Raw genomic sequence first — 20,123 nt, 5'->3', positions numbered from 1 at the left:
CGGGCTGTCCTTCTAATAATCCCTCTACCACAGCATATCGTCACTCCTTATTTATTACCCGTGTCTGCTCCTTGAATGGAGTTTCAGACCAGGGTCCCTCTGACAAAATCTGAGTACCCTGTGGCGCAGATAGTACCCCGCCATTTCTTACGTAAGCGTTCTACTTCAGTCGCCTTCAAGTTTTATAGTTTAACCCTTCCCTTCTCACGTCGATATTTTCAATCCTTTTCTTCTTCAGTGATGATCCTAACTCTACAGTGTATCAAAACCTCTGGTCATTAGGTGGACCATGATTACTCCTTAGACCAAATAGTTCATCATGGTCTTTCATGTCTGACTTGTGTCTACACTGAAAGTAATTTCTCTTAACACAAAAGGGCGTAGTCACCCAGTGAAGCACAGGAAGGTCTCTCTGAATTGGGATATAATGTTTCTACAAGAAACAACGATTGGTCGCAAAGAAGGCTCTCTCAATGCACAATGGCTGGGATGACTGATCCTGCTCCCTGGCAATGTCTAAGAAAAATAAGGTGCTTACCCGTATATCTACGAAATCTGGTCTTTCGATCATTACTTCGGAGCAGGGTGACTGGCATATTGACGGCCCTGTCTTTTGGTCCAAGTTGGATGCCAAACGGGCACTGCTCTTATTTATTTATTTATTTATTTGATTTGTATCGCGCGTTATAGCCACCGGGGCCTCTAAGCGCTGGTTGTCCAAGTTAACTAGTAGGGCTGAGCATATTACTTGATCTTGGAGGGCGCTTAGTGACTGCTCCATGCCTGTTTGAATAAGACAGTTTTTAACTTTTTCCTAAAAGTCAACAAATTGCGCTCCTTCCTTAGATCAGGGGTCAATTTATTCCACAGAGCCGGGAGTGTTTTAGAGAAAGCACGTCCCCCTACCGTGGCCAGTTTAAATCGGGGTTGGGATAGAAGAGTAGCATCCGAAGAGCGTAAAGTCCTGCTCGGTGTATAGAGTGAAATTCTGGACTTAAGGTATTTTGGTGCATTTCCGTACAGCGTCTTATGCACTATGCACAGTCCCTTGAAAACTACTCTCTGCCGAATTGGGAGCCAATGAAGCTCCTGCATCAGCGGGGATGAATGGGTCATCCTGGGTTTCTTATAGATCAACCTGGCCGCGTCGTTCATAACCCCCTGTAGCTTATCCAGCAGCCGCTGGGGTAGCCCTATGTACAGGGAGTTTCCATAATCCAATCTGGCCAAGATGGTAGCTGAAACCACCTGTTTCAGGGTAGAGAACGATAGCAGTGCCGATATTTTCCTCAGTTGCCGCATTAAACCAATACAGGTTCCTACTACAGACGTAACCTGTTTTTCCATGGATAGTTTCCCATCCAGGTGCAGACCCAAACTTTTGACTGCTACCGCTGGTTTCGGTGGTGCACCCAGCTCTACCGGCCAGAAACTCTCGTTCCAGGGGTTGCCCGTGATGGAAATGGGCAACACTTCCGTCTTCTCCGGGTTAATTTTTAGGGAGTTTTTAGACATCCAATTAACCGTGGCTTTAAGTATGTCCTGTAGCCTGGTAGACGCTCCTGGCCCTTCCTCAAGCCGGATGATGATCTGGGTGTCATCAGCGTAGTTATAGACTAGGCAGTCCATCCTGTTCAGGAGAGCAATCAAAGGCTGCAAGTAGATGTTGAAGAGCAGGGGCGACAAAGCAGAACCCTGTGGGACCCCGCAGGTAATAGGCGCGGAGGTGGAAAGCATGTCCCCCAGTTGGACTCTTTGTGTCCTGCCCTGCAGGAATGATGCAAGCCATGCCAGGGCTGTACCTCTGATACCAAAAGACCTCAACCGCGACAAAAGTTGTTCATGACACACGGTGTCAAACGCCGCGGAGAGATCTAATAGTACCAGGGCGCTAGGTGTTTTAGTATCAGCCCGACTCCTCAATTCATCCAGAATCGATAGCATGACTAGTTCCGTGCTATGATTAGCACGGAACCCTGCCTGATTGGCCTCCAACAGGTTGTTACTGTCAAGATGTTTTGAGAGCGATACCAGCACATGCTGCTCGATTACCTTAGCCAGAAAAGGCAACTGGGAGATAGGACGGAAGTTCTTTAGACACTTAGTGTCCGAACCAGGTTTCTTCAACAAAGGGATCAATCGAGCCTCCTTAAATGCTAAAGGGACCTGTCCTGTGTGGAGAGAAGTGTTCAGTAAATGCAAGACTTCTTCTTCCATGCCCGGGAGGGCTAGCTTGAATACTTCCGGCGGGCATGGATCCACCAATGAACCGGATTTAACTCGGTCCGTGATCTTGGTCAGTTCCTTCTGCATAATGAAAGGGAACTCAGCTAACGGAGTGAGAACTAACGGAGCAATATAACCAGGTGGGCTAGGACAGTCGAGGGTTATAGTTGCAGCGATTTCTCCCAGAATGTCGGAGATCTTACTCACAAAGAAGTCCTGGAACTTCTGGCAATCTTGTTGGGTGAACTCAGTGCTTTGCTCCTTGTTTGTCCTGAGTTCTGACAAAACCCGAAAGATTTTCTTCTGTGGATTCCTAGCTGCCACTATTCTCTCCTCGAAAAAGACCGCCTTTCTGGTTTGAATGGCTGATTTGTAGGACGCCAGGGAGGACGTGTAATCTTTCCTAGCAGTGGCGTTGTATTTCTTCCGCCACGCACGTTCTTTCCTCCTCACCCCACGTTTCATGTCACGTAGGGCGTCATTATACCAAGGGGCCCCCACTCCCCTATCCACCTTCTTCACCCTACGAAGGGGTGCCACCAGTTCAATGGCTCTCCCCAATTTGTGGTGGAAATGTCCGCAAAGGGCATCGACATTATTGCCCTGCTCCTTAAGCGGCGGAGACTGTTGTAAGAAAGACTTCATTCTGTCTCCGTCAAGATTTCTCCATTTTCGGGCCATTTTCCAATCTTCACCCAACTTGGGCGGATGGCCGTTCAGAAGGATTTTGCATTTTATTAATGAGTGATCGGACCAAACGCATGGCAAAATCTCTGTAGCGTCCTGAGCTGGCATAGTAGTCCAAATTAAGTCTAGCATGTGTCCCTTCTCGTGGGTCGGTCCATTCACCTGCTGAGTAAAATCTAAGGAGGAGATTGCCTCCTCAATTAGTAGTGCTGGACCTTCTTTAGGGGATTTCTCCCAGTGGTAGTTAAAATCTCCGACGACAATCAATTTATCGTATCTCGACCGCAAATCCTGCAGCAGTCTAATAAACAGCACAGGGAAGTCCGGTGAAGCCCCAGGCGGGCGATAGACCACCAGGAACGCCACACACGCCGCCCCCTGTCTAAGTTTGACTCCTAAGATCTCAGCGCCCCCCATGGTTTCTGATAGAAATCTTTCAGCGCGGAGACGAGCTTGATGGAGGAGAGCTACTCCCCCTCCTTTTTTGGCTCCCTCCCTATTGAAGTGGAGTGCCAAATAATTGTCTGGCAGCGCCGCCTTAAATCCGGTACAGAGCAATCTTCCAGCCACGTTTCCGTGAGTGCAAGGGCATCCAGCTCTCCGTCTTCCAGTAATGAGAAGACCTCCAGCTTGTGTCCCTGCAACGAACGCGTGTTCAGAAGGCCGAACTTTAACGCCTGAGCTTTCGTGTGGCGCGCCCGCGCTGTGGTAGTCCTAGGAGAACGCAGCAAGCCCTCTCGAGCCAGCGCATGAATATAGCCCTGGGCAGGTTGGGACTTACCGCAGTTAAGCTCCATTAGCTCACCTCTGGTGTACAACAGAATTGGACCAGGGGTTCTGGCCCCGGGCCCCAGATGGTCACTGATGGGCAAAGATGGGCTCGCCTCTGGCGAGCCTCCGGCGTGCCTATGGCGCGCCCGCTGCGCGTTACCGCTGCGCGTCATCAGGGAACGTTTAAGTAGCACCCAATCGTGCTCTGGCTCTGCAACAACAAGAGCTAAACCGCCAACCAAGATGGCGTCCCTTTTCCGGCACTTCCCCTCCCAAGATGGCGATGGCGTCTAATCCCCAGCTAATGAGCCGCCAAACAGCGGTGCAACTTCCACAAATTAAATGTGAGTATGTCCTAAAGCCCCGCTAGTCATATACACATTCCCAGACTTATTTAAAAATAAACGCACATAAAAACGCACAAGATCGCGCTGCAAGCGCCGAGCATGTAGCGCACTTTAAAAAGGATTCTCAATTCAATTAATGTCCACGGGTCAGTAGCAGTCAATGGCAGTAGTTATAAATGGTTTTAAACACCAAGCGCCGCAGCAGCAGAGTCTCAGAAGATGCCTCGCCTGCACTAGCGCTTACCTGGACAGAACGAGCGCCTGCCGTAGTCCACTTAAGTAGCACCCAATCGTGCTCTGGCTCTGCAACAACAAGAGCTAAACCGCCAACCAAGATGGCGTCCCTTTTCCGGCACTTCCCCTCCCAAGATGGCGATGGCGTCTAATCCCCAGCTAATGAGCCGCCAAACAGCGGTGCAACTTCCACAAATTAAATGTGAGTATGTCCTAAAGCCCCGCTAGTCATATACACATTCCCAGACTTATTTAAAAATAAACGCACATAAAAACGCACAAGATCGCGCTGCAAGCGCCGAGCATGTAGCGCACTTTAAAAAGGATTCTCAATTCAATTAATGTCCACGGGTCAGTAGCAGTCAATGGCAGTAGTTATAAATGGTTTTAAACACCAAGCGCCGCAGCAGCAGAGTCTCAGAAGATGCCTCGCCTGCACTAGCGCTTACCTGGACAGAACGAGCGCCTGCCGTAGTCCACTTAAGTAGCACCCAATCGTGCTCTGGCTCTGCAACAACAAGAGCTAAACCGCCAACCAAGATGGCGTCCCTTTTCCGGCACTTCCCCTCCCAAGATGGCGATGGCGTCTAATCCCCAGCTAATGAGCCGCCAAACAGCGGTGCAACTTCCACAAATTAAATGTGAGTATGTCCTAAAGCCCCGCTAGTCATATACACATTCCCAGACTTATTTAAAAATAAACGCACATAAAAACGCACAAGATCGCGCTGCAAGCGCCGAGCATGTAGCGCACTTTAAAAAGGATTCTCAATTCAATTAATGTCCACGGGTCAGTAGCAGTCAATGGCAGTAGTTATAAATGGTTTTAAACACCAAGCGCCGCAGCAGCAGAGTCTCAGAAGATGCCTCGCCTGCACTAGCGCTTACCTGGACAGAACGAGCGCCTGCCGTAGTCCACTTAAGTAGCACCCAATCGTGCTCTGGCTCTGCAACAACAAGAGCTAAACCGCCAACCAAGATGGCGTCCCTTTTCCGGCACTTCCCCTCCCAAGATGGCGATGGCGTCTAATCCCCAGCTAATGAGCCGCCAAACAGCGGTGCAACTTCCACAAATTAAATGTGAGTATGTCCTAAAGCCCCGCTAGTCATATACACATTCCCAGACTTATTTAAAAATAAACGCACATAAAAACGCACAAGATCGCGCTGCAAGCGCCGAGCATGTAGCGCACTTTAAAAAGGATTCTCAATTCAATTAATGTCCACGGGTCAGTAGCAGTCAATGGCAGTAGTTATAAATGGTTTTAAACACCAAGCGCCGCAGCAGCAGAGTCTCAGAAGATGCCTCGCCTGCACTAGCGCTTACCTGGACAGAACGAGCGCCTGCCGTAGTCCACTTAAGTAGCACCCAATCGTGCTCTGGCTCTGCAACAACAAGAGCTAAACCGCCAACCAAGATGGCGTCCCTTTTCCGGCACTTCCCCTCCCAAGATGGCGATGGCGTCTAATCCCCAGCTAATGAGCCGCCAAACAGCGGTGCAACTTCCACAAATTAAATGTGAGTATGTCCTAAAGCCCCGCTAGTCATATACACATTCCCAGACTTATTTAAAAATAAACGCACATAAAAACGCACAAGATCGCGCTTCACGAAGGCCTGTATCATTTTTGGAGGGGACTTCAGTTTACCAATGGATACTATCTTGCATAGGCATTCGACCTTTAAATACAGAACCCCCAAAACCCCATGCAGCGATGCACTCACTTTGTATTTCCATTAGCTGAGTAGATGAGTGGAGATTACATAATTCCACCCAAAATTACTTTACCTTCTCCCCCCCCATAATTACTTTACCTTCTCCCCCCCCCCCATGCACAATAGTTTCTCTAGATTTTATTGCATATTAGTTGACTGTACACTGTTACAAGATACCTTAACTTCTTCCATTGAGCCCATCACCATTTCTGATCATGCAGTCATCTCTGTTTCCCTTCGGCTCATTCCCCCTCAAACCATAACCTTTCATGGCGCATTGAACACCAAAATTCTGGAGGAAGAATTTGATGTACGGGAATTAAGTAAGTAGTTAAGATTGTTCCTAAAAGACAACACATCTGCGGTCTCCTCTCCAGTTACTCTTTGTGACGCCTTGACATTTTTTTTTTCGGGGGCAGATAATAAGCTGCATGTCAACGGAAAACAAATAAATTAGTACTTCCCTGGACAAATTATCGGCTGATACCAAGTCCTAAGAAATACTATTCAGAGGTTCAAAAGACCCTAACACTCTGACAGCACTAAAAAAAAAACCTGAAATATGGATATAATAAAATTGTGAATAAACGCGCACACTTGTGGGCCAGGCGCAGAAAGATACAACATTATTTTATCTAAATAAAGCTGGGAGAACATTAGCTGCTTACTATAAATTTAAGTGGAACTCCTCATTAATTTCCAATATTAAAGACCTCTTAGGCTCCATCGAAACAAAAACGTGTGATATTCTCAAAATCTTTCAGAAATTTTATACCGACCTCTATCTCCACTCCCAAAGACTGATGCCCACAATTTCTTCAGTCTTTACCTATAGAAGCGCTTTCTTCTGACAATAGTATGTGACTGAATAAGTCGATAGAGAATAGCGAGAGCCGGATGGCAAGTAAGCTCATTTCGTCTAGAAAGGCCACGGGTCCGGATGACCGTTCCATAAGTTTCTACAAAACCTTTGAGTCCACAACTATAGTCGCCTTGGTGAGCATGCTAAACAACTTCGCTTCCTATGGGGAAGTCTCTGGTACTGCTCTGGATCTTCGCGGAAGTAATTCGGAACATGAATTCCGAAAATCGTCGAAAACTTTTCTGTTTTGCTCGTAATTCCCCGCCCACAGAAACTGTTTCATCTTCAATCAAAAGACACAATAATAATAATAATAATAATAATAATAACAGGTCCAGTTTGAAATTCTGTAGTAGCACATGTATGTGGATTCTTTTCTTGCTTTTTTTTCTTCTTTTTTTCGGCCGGAGTTTTATATAGGGCAAACTTGAACCGAGGGTATCAGAGCATTTACACGAGCACACTTACCGTACACTAGGACACATTCATTTTTGTTAGGCACGGGGAGATTAAGTGATTTGTCCAGGATGTTGAGCGTCATTGCCGGGATACGAACTGGGTTCCCCAGATTTGAGATCGACAGCCCTAGCCCTTTCAACCACATCCTCTCCCCTTACATATCTCACATTATTTGGGACATAGAAAAGGTGGTGGACAGCTGGTTCAGTGCGCAGTCCAATTAGTTGGTGACTTTGGTGATTTCGTAGAGTACTCCAGTTTGATTGGCTTTTGGAGTTACAGTGAAGGCATTGTTGTGGATCTCCTCTCAGAAGTTTTGCCTTTCAAGGGAACACATTGATTCAGGGTTTGTAAAGTATGCCCAGCCCAGCTGGGCCAGTTTTTAAGTATGCGGAGCACATCCTTGTTTGTAACTCAATTTCAATTTCAAAGCTTTTATTCGATTTGTGAATACAAATCATACAAGCAAAATTTAAAAACAATTCATTTCATTAAAATTGTTAAAAAATACAAAAACCATCTTGGAGGATACAAGAGAAATCCGGAATATTTATATGGGCAAGGAGCATATACTGGCAAACACTAGGCGTCGAATCATGAGTGGAAGTGTAAGGGTAAACTAGAGAATGCGGGAAACAAGCACGTACAGACAGGGATAAATAAATCATCACATAGAATACCTATCCTAACGATTGTACGTTTTAAAATAGCAACAGTACAATTTAAAATTACCCAAAGCCGAGGGCATGGGACATTAAGGATTCCAAAGTAAATTTGCAAAACAAGTAGGTACAGACAGGATAGTGTAGAAATATAACACACTAAACACTACCTGGCAGCTGTACCGGTAAGAATGCTAAATCAAAGGAGCATACATGTACAGACAGGATTAAAAGACATTATCACACAATGTGCTTATCCTGGCAGCTGTACTTTTTACGAAAAAACCAAAAATAATAAAGAGACATTTTGCATGGTTATTAGTCACATGCTATAAAAAACAGTATGTACAGACAGGAATATATAAAATCATGGCAATGAAATGCTTTTCCTGGCAGCTGTACATTTCAAAATATAAGTGGCAACAAATAAACAAATGTCCGCATTTTCTAGGGTTGATAGTAACACAAGGGCATTCTTAAAAGACCTTATATTATATTTAATGAAAATAGGTTTTAAGTACCTTAACCTTAAAAAGTGATAAAATTTACAAAGTAATAAAAAATGGCAGCAACTCTGGCGTGAAACGTTGTCACAGGGGCAGGGAGATTCTGATTTAAGTTTCTGTACTGGAAACGCTACAAGGTGGTGAACAATGCCCAGCCTAACACGGGTTAAAACGAATTGGTGAGAAGAACGACTGACATTTAGAAGGTAAGCTTGGAACCCCGATGTTAAGTTAAGTTCCTTATAGAACTTCACTGTGGCCAGCTTACCGTGAATTTCATCTCGCCCTTTCTTTTTATGCATTAGAAAAGTTTGTTTGATTTCTTTTTTTGGGATTTCAACCGCCAGTTCAGGATTAAGTAGGACGTCAATGTCAAACAAGGTTTTGTACCAAAAGTGGATATATTTCAACCATAAGAAACGTACTGAGTAGTCCAAACCTATACAATCAAGAATAATTTCTTGAGTGAATCGAGTCTCTGTCTTAGCCCAAATCGAGTGCCACAATAAGAGTGGACGAACGGCTGCTAAGTCAGAAATAAACTCGACCCCAACCTCGTCATGGATTAATTGAACTGAAGCGGAATGGGGGACACAACACTCTTTTTAAAAATTTGTTTTCATCTTTTTGTAGGGGAGTGCCATCTATGTGACCCCACACACCCGCCCCGTACAATGCCGAGGGGACGCAGCGAATGTTATAGATGTGAATCATATCTCGGATGCTTCTCGAGCCAAGCTTGGAAGCAAATCGAAATACACTGCTAGTGGTTCGCGTCATTTTCATCCTAATGTTATCAAACTCGGGTTTCCAGGACCCATCATTAGCATAGGTGATTCCTAGGTAACAAAATGTTTTGACTTGTTGCATTTTGTCACTATCTAAATAAAAACTGGACTTCAATTTATTGGCTGACTGACCACACGACATGACGTAGGTCTTGGATTTGTTTACACGTAGTCTCCTATTTTGTATGAACAGCATGATTACGATTGTGTGTGTGTGTGTGTCAGCGTTATCTCGTCCTGAGGCGGAAGCCGGGACTTAGTGTGCATTCTTTGTAAAATTGCTAATTTTAAAATAGACGCATTTTTAAAAAAGCATCAGGAAAAATCTGTCATCAGCACTTTATTTACCTGCTCACTCTGCTGTATCTTGGCGCTTTTAATTACCCCCTGAACACAGACTCGCTGTTAAAAATAGGGGATCTCTTGGCTGCTGATCGCGCTTGATCTCACCCCTCGCAGCCGATTGGACGCTGCTCTGGGGGCCGCCATCTTAGGTGAGGAGCCGGATCAGGGTCAGCATTCCTGTGCTCCGCCCTCCCGCCCTCGATCACTATAAAAGCCCTCTCTACCCACACCACGAATGATTACGATTGTGTGTGTGTGTGTCAGCGTTATCTCGTCCTGAGGCGGAAGCCGGGACTTAGTGTGCATTCTTTGTAAAATTGCTAATTTTAAAATCGACGCATTTTTAAAAAAGCATCACGAAAAATCTGTCATCAGCACTTTATTTACCTGCTCACTCTGCTGTATCTTGGCGCTTTTAATTACCCCCTGAACACAGACTCGCTGTTAAAAATAGGGGATCTCTTGGCTGCTGATCGCGCTTGATCTCACCCCTCGCAGCCGATTGGACGCTGCTCGGGGGGCCGCCATCTTAGGTGAGGAGCCGGATCAGGGTCAGCATTCCTGTGCTTCGCCCCTCCCGCCCTCCCGCCCTCGATCACTACAAAATGGAGCCCCCATTCTGTCGGCGCAGCGGACGGGCGTAGCGGGCGCGAGCCCGTCTTCGCCCGTCCGCGCCCGCCCGGGCCCAGGGGCCACAACCCCTGGCCCCCTCATCACATACCCTGTGAAAACACTCAGGGATCTGCAGTTTTCCAACTGCCCTTTGCCGCCTGGCGTGCGGGAGCGCACTGCCCTCCTGGAGATCACTAGTAAGCTACCTGACCCTGGCACTCACTTTGACCATGGTCTTGTCCATTCTTGTCCTATGGCCCCCCCTTTGGCACCTAACAACGACACCCATCTCCGGGTGCTCTACCTTAACACTCGTTCCATGGTGAAGCACCAGCTTGATTTATTCTTGCTGCTCAACATGGATAAACCCGACATCTTGCTCCTAACGGAGACCTGGCTCACACCGGATTCCCACCCGGATATCCTGGCGACCCTCCCCCCGGACTATTACATCCTCAATGTAAATCGCCCTCTTAGTCGCCCGGGAGGGGGAGTAGCGGCCATCATACACAAGAACTTCAGATCCCTCACCTCCGCTTCACTCACCCTACCAGGGGTAGATAACATAGTTATCAGCTTGGAAACCTCTGGGGGCGCCCTGGCGATTGTACTCCTCTATCGCCCCCCCCAGCCAATGCCATCATTTCCATTGTCCTTCAGTGAGCAAGTAGCCGACCTGCTCACCCACCATTCCCGATTCGCCGTATTCGGCGACTTCAACTACTGGTTTGACGATGACCAAGCCGGACCCCACGCCACCGAACTGTTTGAAATCTTGACAAATCTAAATCTGTCCCAACACATCTCTTCCCCTACTCATATCAAGGGCCACATTCTGGACCACATCTGGACTCACAACCTCGTCCTGTCTTGCCCAGTCATCTCCCCCTGCCTCTGGTCTGACCATCACCTGATTGACGTCACTATCTCAATTAAAGGGAAACTCAAGGCTCCTCCCCTCCCCGGGGGACTGAGTCGCAAATGGAATTCTTATGATTCTCAGGGATTTATTGATCACTTGACCAATACCCGCCCCACTACCCACCCCGAATCAGATATTGACTCTATGTCGGATGGGATTACCACCTGGCTGTCATCAGCCAGCGACATATTCGCCCCTCTCACCAAATTTGCCCATACCAGACATGGCAACTCTCATCGCTGGTTTTCAGAGGAACTGAAAGTACAGAAACTTAAACTGCGTCACCTGGAACGAAACTGGAGACGGGGCTACTCCAAGGAGGACCGCACCGAGTTTGTGAGGGCCCGTAATGAATATAAGAACGCTATTACTAAAGCAAAGGCCTCACACATCACGGAAAGAATCGACACAGCTAGTGATAAATCTAAAGAAATCTTCAAAATCTTCAACGATTTCTCATCTGACCACAGAGTACTTCCAACCCAGGCCCCCACCCAAGAAACCTGTAATTCGCTCAATTCTTATTTCATTCAAAAAATTGTAAATATCAAGAATGCTATTCCTCTCTCTACCCCTGTCAGCCTCTCTGACTCCCCCCCCCCTCTTAACCCTTGCTCCTTCATCCAGTTCCCACCAATCACCGCCAGCACTCTCTCTGAGCTAACCACTCGTGTTAAATCTGGATCTCCTAGGGACTGCTGCCCCCCCCAAGTTCTTAGGGCAACTTTTTCTGCTCTGCCTGATTGTATCCTCCCCCTTCTGAATACCTCCCTCAGCTCCGGCTCGGTCCCCAGGGCATTTAAGGAAGCCATATTGGTCCCCCTCTTAAAGAAGACAGGAGCCGACCCCGCCAATCCTGCCAACTATAGGCCCATTTCTCTTCTGCCTTACATCTCTAAACTTCTCGAGGCCTACGTCACCACCTGCCTCTCGGCATTCGTCGAGACCTCCGGGTTCTTGGTACCTAACCAGGCAGGCTTCAGACCGGCTCACTCAACCGAAGCAGTCATTCTAAAAGTCTTGGACACCCTTCGGGAGAATGCCGATAGAGGGTTCCCTCAGGCGTTGGTCCTTCTGGATCTCTCGGCCGCCTTCGACACGGTGGATCACGACATCCTTCTCCACCGTGTCGGACAGGCAGGCATCAAGGGACCCGCCTGGGAATGGATCAAGTCCTTCCTCTCGGGCCGAGCTCAAACAGTCCATCTAGGCCCCTTCACCGCCACCCAGGTCCCCACTACCTGTGGAGTCCCCCAGGGCTCCTCCCTGTCTCCATTATTGTTCAATTTATATCTGCGCCCACTTATCCATTCACTGAGCTCTTGGAACTGCACTGTCCTCAATTATGCTGACGACATGCAAATCATTTTTCCATTAGATTCCCAGGATGCTGTACCCAACTTTCAGGGAGCAATGCTGCATATCCAACAATGGATGATCTCCAACCAGCTCAAATTAAACCCTGAGAAGACGGAACTCCTCCTGCCTGGTACCAGCCCTCTATATTGGGGCCCTCACTTCGGCCTAAGGAGCTTGGCACCCCACCTAAACCCTTGAATTCGGTAAAAAGCCTCGGCGTCACCATCGACACTGATCTCTCCCTTAAAACTCATGTTGGTACCACCATCTCTACCAGCATGTTCCAGCTACGTAAAATCCGCAAGATTTCCCACTTATTCTCCCACGAATCCCTGGTGCAAATTGTCATCTCCCTCGTTCTCTCCCGCCTGGATTTTTCTAATTCAATTTACTGGGGGCTACCTAAGTCCCTCCTCCATCGTCTCCAGCTGGTGCAGAACCAGGCAGCTAGACTTATCTGCAAAACTCCCAGATGGCAATCCGCCAGGCCTCTCCTGGCCAAGCTGCACTGGCTGCCTATCGAACAGCGAGCTGCTTTTAAAATTGGCTGCCTGGTATACAAGGCCCGGCAGTCCAAGGGCCCGGCCTTTTTAGAATCCCTTCTCAACCCTCATTGCCCGGTTCGTAACCTCCGTTCTGCCCATCTTCATCTTCTCATCACGCCGATGGCCAAACTAAAAAAACTGGGTGGCCGTAGATTCAGCTACTTGGCACCCAAATTATGGAACTCCCTCCCTCTTCACATTAAAACCTCTGGTACCCTACTAAGCTTCCGAAAGAGCCTAAAAACATGGCTCTTCTCAAAACTCATGTAAACTATGACTCCCACCTTCAATCTTAATCACAGCGCCAGGAAACCTTTGGTGTCAGTGCGCTCTATAAATATAGCATAAGATAAGATAAGATAAGATAAGATGAAGCAGTCAATGAGACGTTGTAGGCCTAACTGGGTGCGGGATAGAAGGACAGCGTCATCCGCATATAATAAAATAGTGACTGGTTTACCTCCAATCAGCGGTGCATCAGCCGGTATAGAAGCTAAGGTGCAATCAACACAATTAATAAAAAGGGAAAATAAAAGGGGGGCTAATACGCAACCTTGGCGGATGCCCCTAGACACTTTAAAAAACGGTGTGCATTCACCTAGGGTACCGTATCGAACTTTACAAGAAAGTTTCTCGTAAAGCCTTGCTAAGAAGTGTACTATTTCTTTCGGTGCCCCTAGCTCCAGTAAAACCTGCCAAAGAATACCATGGTCAACTAAATCAAACGCGCTGCTCAGGTCAGCAAAACATAAAAATAAATTGCCCTTTTTAGCTACTGTATATTTGTTGATTAAAAGATCCAAGTTTACGCATTGCTCTAGAGTACCCATGCCTTTCCTAAAGCCATATTGTACTTTAGTTAAAATGTTCATGTCTTCAGCCCAGGTTTCTAATCTTTTGAGCAAGATTCTGCTCATAACCTTTACTGAGGCATCCAATAAAGATATTGGTCGGTAATTGGCGGCCTCAGATTTACTGCCTTTTTTAAAAAGAGGGATGATAACCGATTGTCCCCAGGAGGGGGGTATATTACTTCGGCTGCACAATTAAATGTCCTCACCAAAATGGGGGCCCAAAGGTTGGGTTCAGCTTTTAATAAATCTATGGGGACCCCATCGGGTCCGGGGGCCTTCCCCCCTTTGCTATTTGCAAGGCCCTCAAATCCCTCTTCCAGGGATATCCCCAGGGGTATAGGTGACCAGATGGACCAATCAGCAGGAGGTGCGGTTAATAATAGCCCCGTAGGGTTAAAAATATTGGTGAAGTGAGTAAATCACTCCTCACATGCGACATAAGAGGTGATTTCCGGAATACCTTCTGTGTTTAGAAATGGGCTATTGACTGTTTCCCAGTAGAGTTTACTATTTTTAGTCTCAGCTGCTTCATTCAGCTTATCCCATGCATCTCTCTGTAAGACCTTTTTCCTATTGGAAATAGCCATTTTATAGTTAGCCCTTGTTTGTTTAATTCTATTGCCATCTCGAGGTTTGGACCCTAAGGCAAGCTTCAACTCCCGTAGTGCTACTGTACAGGAATTATCAAACCAACCCAATTTTATTGTTTTATTAATTGTTGGTTTCTTGTGAAAAATACCCTCGATAGCAATATTGATTCTAATAAATTGTAATAACAAGAGTTCGGGGTTGATATCATCGTTAAGGCAATAACTAATCTCAGTTTTACAACTGACTATGACCTCCCTTTGTTTGGCCTCGGAGTTGGCCCCTGTCCATTTAAACCTCGGGCCATTGGGTCTGGTTGAGACTATGTTAGTAGTACAGGTTTCTCCTGGTACTAATGAAGCGCCCCTTCCGGGTAAGGTAACGCAGACGCTATTGTGGTCGCTAAGACTTTCTTCTCTCACATACAAATTTAAATAATCACCATTACTGGAGAACAGGATGTGATCGATAAATGTCCCAGCTTCCCTCCCTGTAAAAGTAGGGCAAGTAGCATTCTGACTGTTCTTGTTACAATTTAACAGGACAAGATCTAGTTTAGATAACAATTTGTTTAAAATTGAGCCATAAAGGCAATGTGGAAAATGGGGAAAATCCTCGCTACTACCCACTCCCCTACTGAAGTCATCCTGCTCCAATCCAAAACCACATGGGTTCCCCTTAGATAGCTGACATGGCTGCAGATTGAAGTCCCCAGCCCATAGGATGTCCACCTTCCTGTTTGAAGTGCCCATAGCCTTAACAATTTCTTTTTCCAGGGGATACAAAATATTCCCTCTGTTAACATCAAAAATGTTGTTATAAAAATTAACAAGAATCAAATCATTTCCCGTGCTATGTTCAATCCTTAATACCTGGCTATGAGCTCCCACGCTTGAACTACTTCTGACTTTATAGTTATTCAGTCTATTGGAAATTAGTATCAGAAGACCCCCTTCGCCCTGCCTGAGCTGGATTTGGTGGCATTAAGGCAGTAGGATGAATAACCTTCTACGTTTATGTCCTCCTGGCTCCAGGTCTCCTGGAGGAGGACTAGATCAAACCCTTCTCCGATAAACTTGAGCCAGAAAGGGGTATTTAGTTTCCCTGCAATGCCAGCAATGTTCCAGGAAATCAAGTTAAGATCGGCCGACTTAGTTGCCTGGGCCGTTATCCTGGGAGGACCACTTGCTGGTCTCCTAAAGGGAGATTGGGTATAAGATGGATAAGGTCTGGGTGGAGGAGATTGGGTGGAAATACCTTCCTGTACAGAGACCCTCTGTGGAACCATAGGTCCATTGGAAGACACTGGGGCCGTAGTAGAGGTCATTTCCATACTAGCGGGGGCAGATTGCACGCATAAGTCTGGCCTTGATTGCCTGTTGGCTGGCTGATTTGGTGGTAAAGGAACATCATGTCAATCAACCATCTCCAGGCAATCGAATCTATTAGATGTCTGAATACCTTGCCACCCACCGTTTATGAAATCATTATTGTTAGAATACCTAGGGCGAGGTGCCCAATCCCTACCCCTGTTCTGTTGGGATTGCCATCTGTCGCCGTAGTGCCATTGATGTTCTTGGGTCATGGCCCAATTTGGTGGTGGAATTGGGTAGTGATAGTTGAATGTGGGGGGGTAGAAGAAAGAAAGCCGGTGAGTATCAATACCCCCTTTCTTCTCTAGATCTGGCCATGAACAAATATGGTTCACAGTAGAAGCGTCTTCGCATGTAATAATGACGCAATCCCCCTCAATACTCTTGGGGGTCTTCCCCACCCATGGAACCCTACGTACTGATGAAATTCTACAGATAGTTGGGGGCGTCAAGGGCCTATTGATACAGAGCCACTGGAGGATTTTATTCCGGAGGGACCAATGGGGTTCGTCTGTTCCCGTTGTAAGTTCTGGTACTCCTGTTAGAATTACAGTAAATGGAGATGCCTCAGGAGCCAGATGGATTGGGCGTTTACGTCTGGGCCCCTTGTTTCCTACCTGGGGCTGAGATTTAGTGGGGGCCGAGGGTTTACTGTTGGGTTGCTGGACAGGCACATTAGTCAAAGTGTGATTAGCGGCAGTTAACATAACTTGAGGAGTTTGCGCCGCAGGAATTTGCTGACTAGATGTGGGTGTCTGGAGTACAGATTTAGCTATGGTTTTTGGTTTTGTACAATGAGTACAGGTGGTGGGAGCAGGCACTGTGGGAACTACAGGATCTTTACTTTTAGAATGTGCGATAGACACAACAGAGGGGCTGTCTTTATTAGCCGGTGTAACCCTCGGACAAAGTGATAAGGAAGCCTCCCCTGGTTTAATGGTCCCTGCCCTGGACTGGTTAGATGTTTTGTCAAGGAGTATGGCTAGCTGTTTTTCAATTGCCATGATACTCCGTTCCAGTGGCTGGAGATGACGTTTAAGAAGGTCCCCAAATCTATCAAACAGCTGGGAAAGATCAAAATCTGACTGACAAGGGATCCCCTCCTGAATGTTACCCAAAGTGGGGCAATGTGAATTAGGCAAAACAGATGGTACAAAGTTAGTACTGGAAATAACATTCGAGATTGAAGCAGTTGTTATGCCTTTCTTTTTCTTGCTTTTGGGGTGTTGTGTGACCTTATTCCCTTTGTTTGACGGTGCAGGCCGCTTGGGTACTGCACCTTCTCTCACCCCCACAATCCGAATGTCTTGCGCCAAATCTTCTGCAGCCACGATCTGTTCTAGGTCCGGAGTAATCTCAAGATTCTCAGTAGTATCCAGTTCCAATGACAGATTCATGGCCGACAAGTCAACAGCATTAGGAATAGAATGGACTTGTGCTGTTGCATTTCCAGGCTTAGTTAAAATAGAAATAGGTGCGACAGTTGGGAGCGGGGTTTGAGCCGCAGCTATGGGACCTAGAGAAGATCTCCTAGCGATCGCAAGGTCCTGGGATACCCTGCGCTCTAGGAGAGAAATATTTAAATTGATAGCCTCAGTAGTGGTAGATATGAATTTGTCAATGGGACCTGTAAACTGCGCAGTTCTAAGGGCAGTCTTGCTTCTAGATCCCCTTGTTACAGACATTATTGCAGGATGCAGGCAGGATACTGGCTCATGTAACCCAGTCCAGGATCACAATACAGCGAGGTACAGTACCTTTCGTGGATGAAGATCGAAATGCGTCAAAGAGCCAAGAGAGTAGGCCCAGCCCAGCCTGGCCCGGTCTGGAACGGGATAGAACGGGCCCGCCCTTGGCCCGGGCTTCGCCCGGCGTCCCGCGAGACGGGGGTGACAGCAGCTTTATGCGCCGCCTGGCGCGTGATTGACGCGGGATGCGTCTCCAGGAATGCTGGGAGTTGTGGTCCGTGTGCTGCTACCTGCGCCGCGCTCCGCACGGCGGTCAGACCCGGTGGTGAAGCTAAGGTCTGGCAGCGGGAGGCGGGCGGTCTGGGGCACAAGTTCGTGTGAATTCCGCTTTCCTCTCCTCACGGCAGTGTTTCCTAACACTGAAAAGGTTTGTGGTTGTAACTCAAAAGCTATTGCAATTGCTCTGGCCTTTGTGGTAGCAAAGGGTGTAAAGTTGTAGTGTTTTTTGCCGGGAGAGGCAGCATGTTTGAAGGAGGTTGGGTAATTCATGTCTTATATGGTAATGTAGTTGATGTATGACTTTGTTTCCTGTTTGGACAACTGATCTTGTTCGGATGGTTTCTCAGGCCAGAATGGCTGCAGAGGCTGGGCGCAAGATGAGACGTTTGGTTCACTGTGTTGGACAAGGAGGCATTATAGCGATTTGACAGGGTTGGGATAAATAGGAGAAGGTTTAGGAGAGAGAGGGCATGGTGAAGTTATGTAGAAGTTAATTGATAGATTGGCAAAGTGAATGTGCTCTTTACATTTTTTGAATCAGTTCGCAAGTTAGTTGAAGAAAGTTTGAGAAAAAAGCATGCATGGTGTATAGCATGTGGCAGTTCTGCCAAAAGAGAATTTATATTGAAAGGTCTGTGTTATAGGGGACTGACATAGCAGCATAGGGCACACATGAGAAGCAGTTCAGGAAAATGCATGGATTGGGGATTATTAGATTGGTGGTGAGAGGTTAAAGTGATTGGTCTGGGGTTGAAGCAAAGGAATTGGACGATAGATGGGAGAGTGGGACAGTTTGAGATGAAGAAATGAAAGATAGGGTAAGAGAGATGGAGTCCTAAGTGAAAGAAGTGGCAGGGAAGAGGAATAGGGTATAGGGAGAGATGAGGAGGGAGGTAAGTGGGTACAATAGATATTACCATGAACTCTTGGATAATTCCTGGCACAGGGTCTGAAGGAGCAGAAGCTAGGCTGCCAGGATTATGCAATGGCGCAAGAAACTGACATAAAGAAATTAACTAATCTGGATCTCAGTTGCTCCTTTATAGAAGCCTAAGAGAAAGATTTCTGTGAGGTGGCTAGACTGCCAGGATCATTATAAAAGTAATGGTGCAGCAGGGGCTAGACAAGTCGCCAGTGAGCACATGAATACTTGGGTCAAGTGGATGGGACTTGGTCGATTTGGTGCATTCTGGTGCATAAAATGTAGGCTACAAGGAAAACTTGGTTGTTTCTTGGTGTTCGTTTACAAGAGAATAACCGATGATTTTCTATAGATAATAAACATCTTTGTTTCATCAGTACATGGCTAGCTTGCAGTTCGCATAATATTCAGATCCATTCTAGCTTTGCTGATTGTCATTCATTATTCAGAGTCGCTAAGAACAACTTAAATACAAGTTTGACATTGTTTTTGTTTTTCCTCTATAGAAGAAAATAGCCTTTTGAAATGGTTACTAATCAATAAACCGAAAATGAAAGAGAAGATCAACCATCAAGATAAAGATGGCAGTACAATTCTACATGTTGTTGCTGCCTTTCCTACAACACCGTCCAGTGGCTATAACATAAAACGTATGTATGACGACCACATAATGCAGTTATAAAACATTTTGACTGATAAGATACAGTTATGTGCCTCTCGAGTGAATCTGTAAAACCAAGTGAAATGGACACACTGGGAATACTCACGAGGAAGAGTCAGGAGAGAAGCTACCATAAATGTGGAAATCATAATGGACAAAGTCATTGGGTGATCAGAAGACATCTATTTTGAGTTTATCATACAATGTTTATTTGCTACTGTCTGAATGTAGCACCTAAGAGTCTCATATATAAGAACATTGTTTTCTGTTAACAGTTTGAAGATTTTTGCATTCCAGTAATTGACTTTTTAACCACCTATTCGCTCTTGCCCTTGTTAACAATTTTCCTGAACTGAATGAATCGACAATCCTTTCTTTGTGACCTACATTATCATCGGAACATCTTCCAGGTTGTGAATTGCATATGAAAGTTAGCTCAGCTTATAACATGTACAGTCAGTCATTCTTTTTTTATATACATATTTTAATTGTTTTAATAAGTAAAAAAAAAACAGCAATACGTCAAAACTGCAGTTTCGAACACAGCAGGAACTATTTCTATCCAATGTTTGTCCGAAACACGTAGAGCAAAGATAAACCGAAACAAGAAAAACAATGGCTTTATGGTTAGTTCAGGTCTCTGGAGGTCCAAGGACCCCATGCCCTCACATGCTTGTGTTTGCAAGCCGCCATTTATAAATCTCTTTATTTGCCCA

General features: G+C 46.3%; 1 protein-coding gene across 3 annotated transcripts in view; it reads left to right on the top strand.

Annotated features, from left to right (window-relative positions):
• TRANK1 (tetratricopeptide repeat and ankyrin repeat containing 1) overlaps window positions 1-20,123 on the top strand; it is a 1,005,982-nt gene that overhangs the window by 356,568 nt on the left and 629,291 nt on the right. For all 3 annotated transcript variants that reach the window (XM_086964756.1, XM_086964757.1, XM_086964755.1), the window contains one exon: window positions 19,253-19,396. In XM_086964756.1, the coding sequence (XP_086820882.1) occupies window positions 19,253-19,396 (144 nt within the window). The remainder of the gene's footprint in view (window positions 1-19,252; window positions 19,397-20,123) is intronic.

This window comes from Lissotriton vulgaris, chromosome 4_1, assembly GCF_964263255.1.
Source record: "Lissotriton vulgaris chromosome 4_1, aLisVul1.2, whole genome shotgun sequence".
Lineage (NCBI taxonomy): Eukaryota > Metazoa > Chordata > Amphibia > Caudata > Salamandridae > Lissotriton > Lissotriton vulgaris.
Note: the sequence above shows the minus strand (reverse complement) of the source record. Positions and strands in the feature narration are given on the sequence as shown.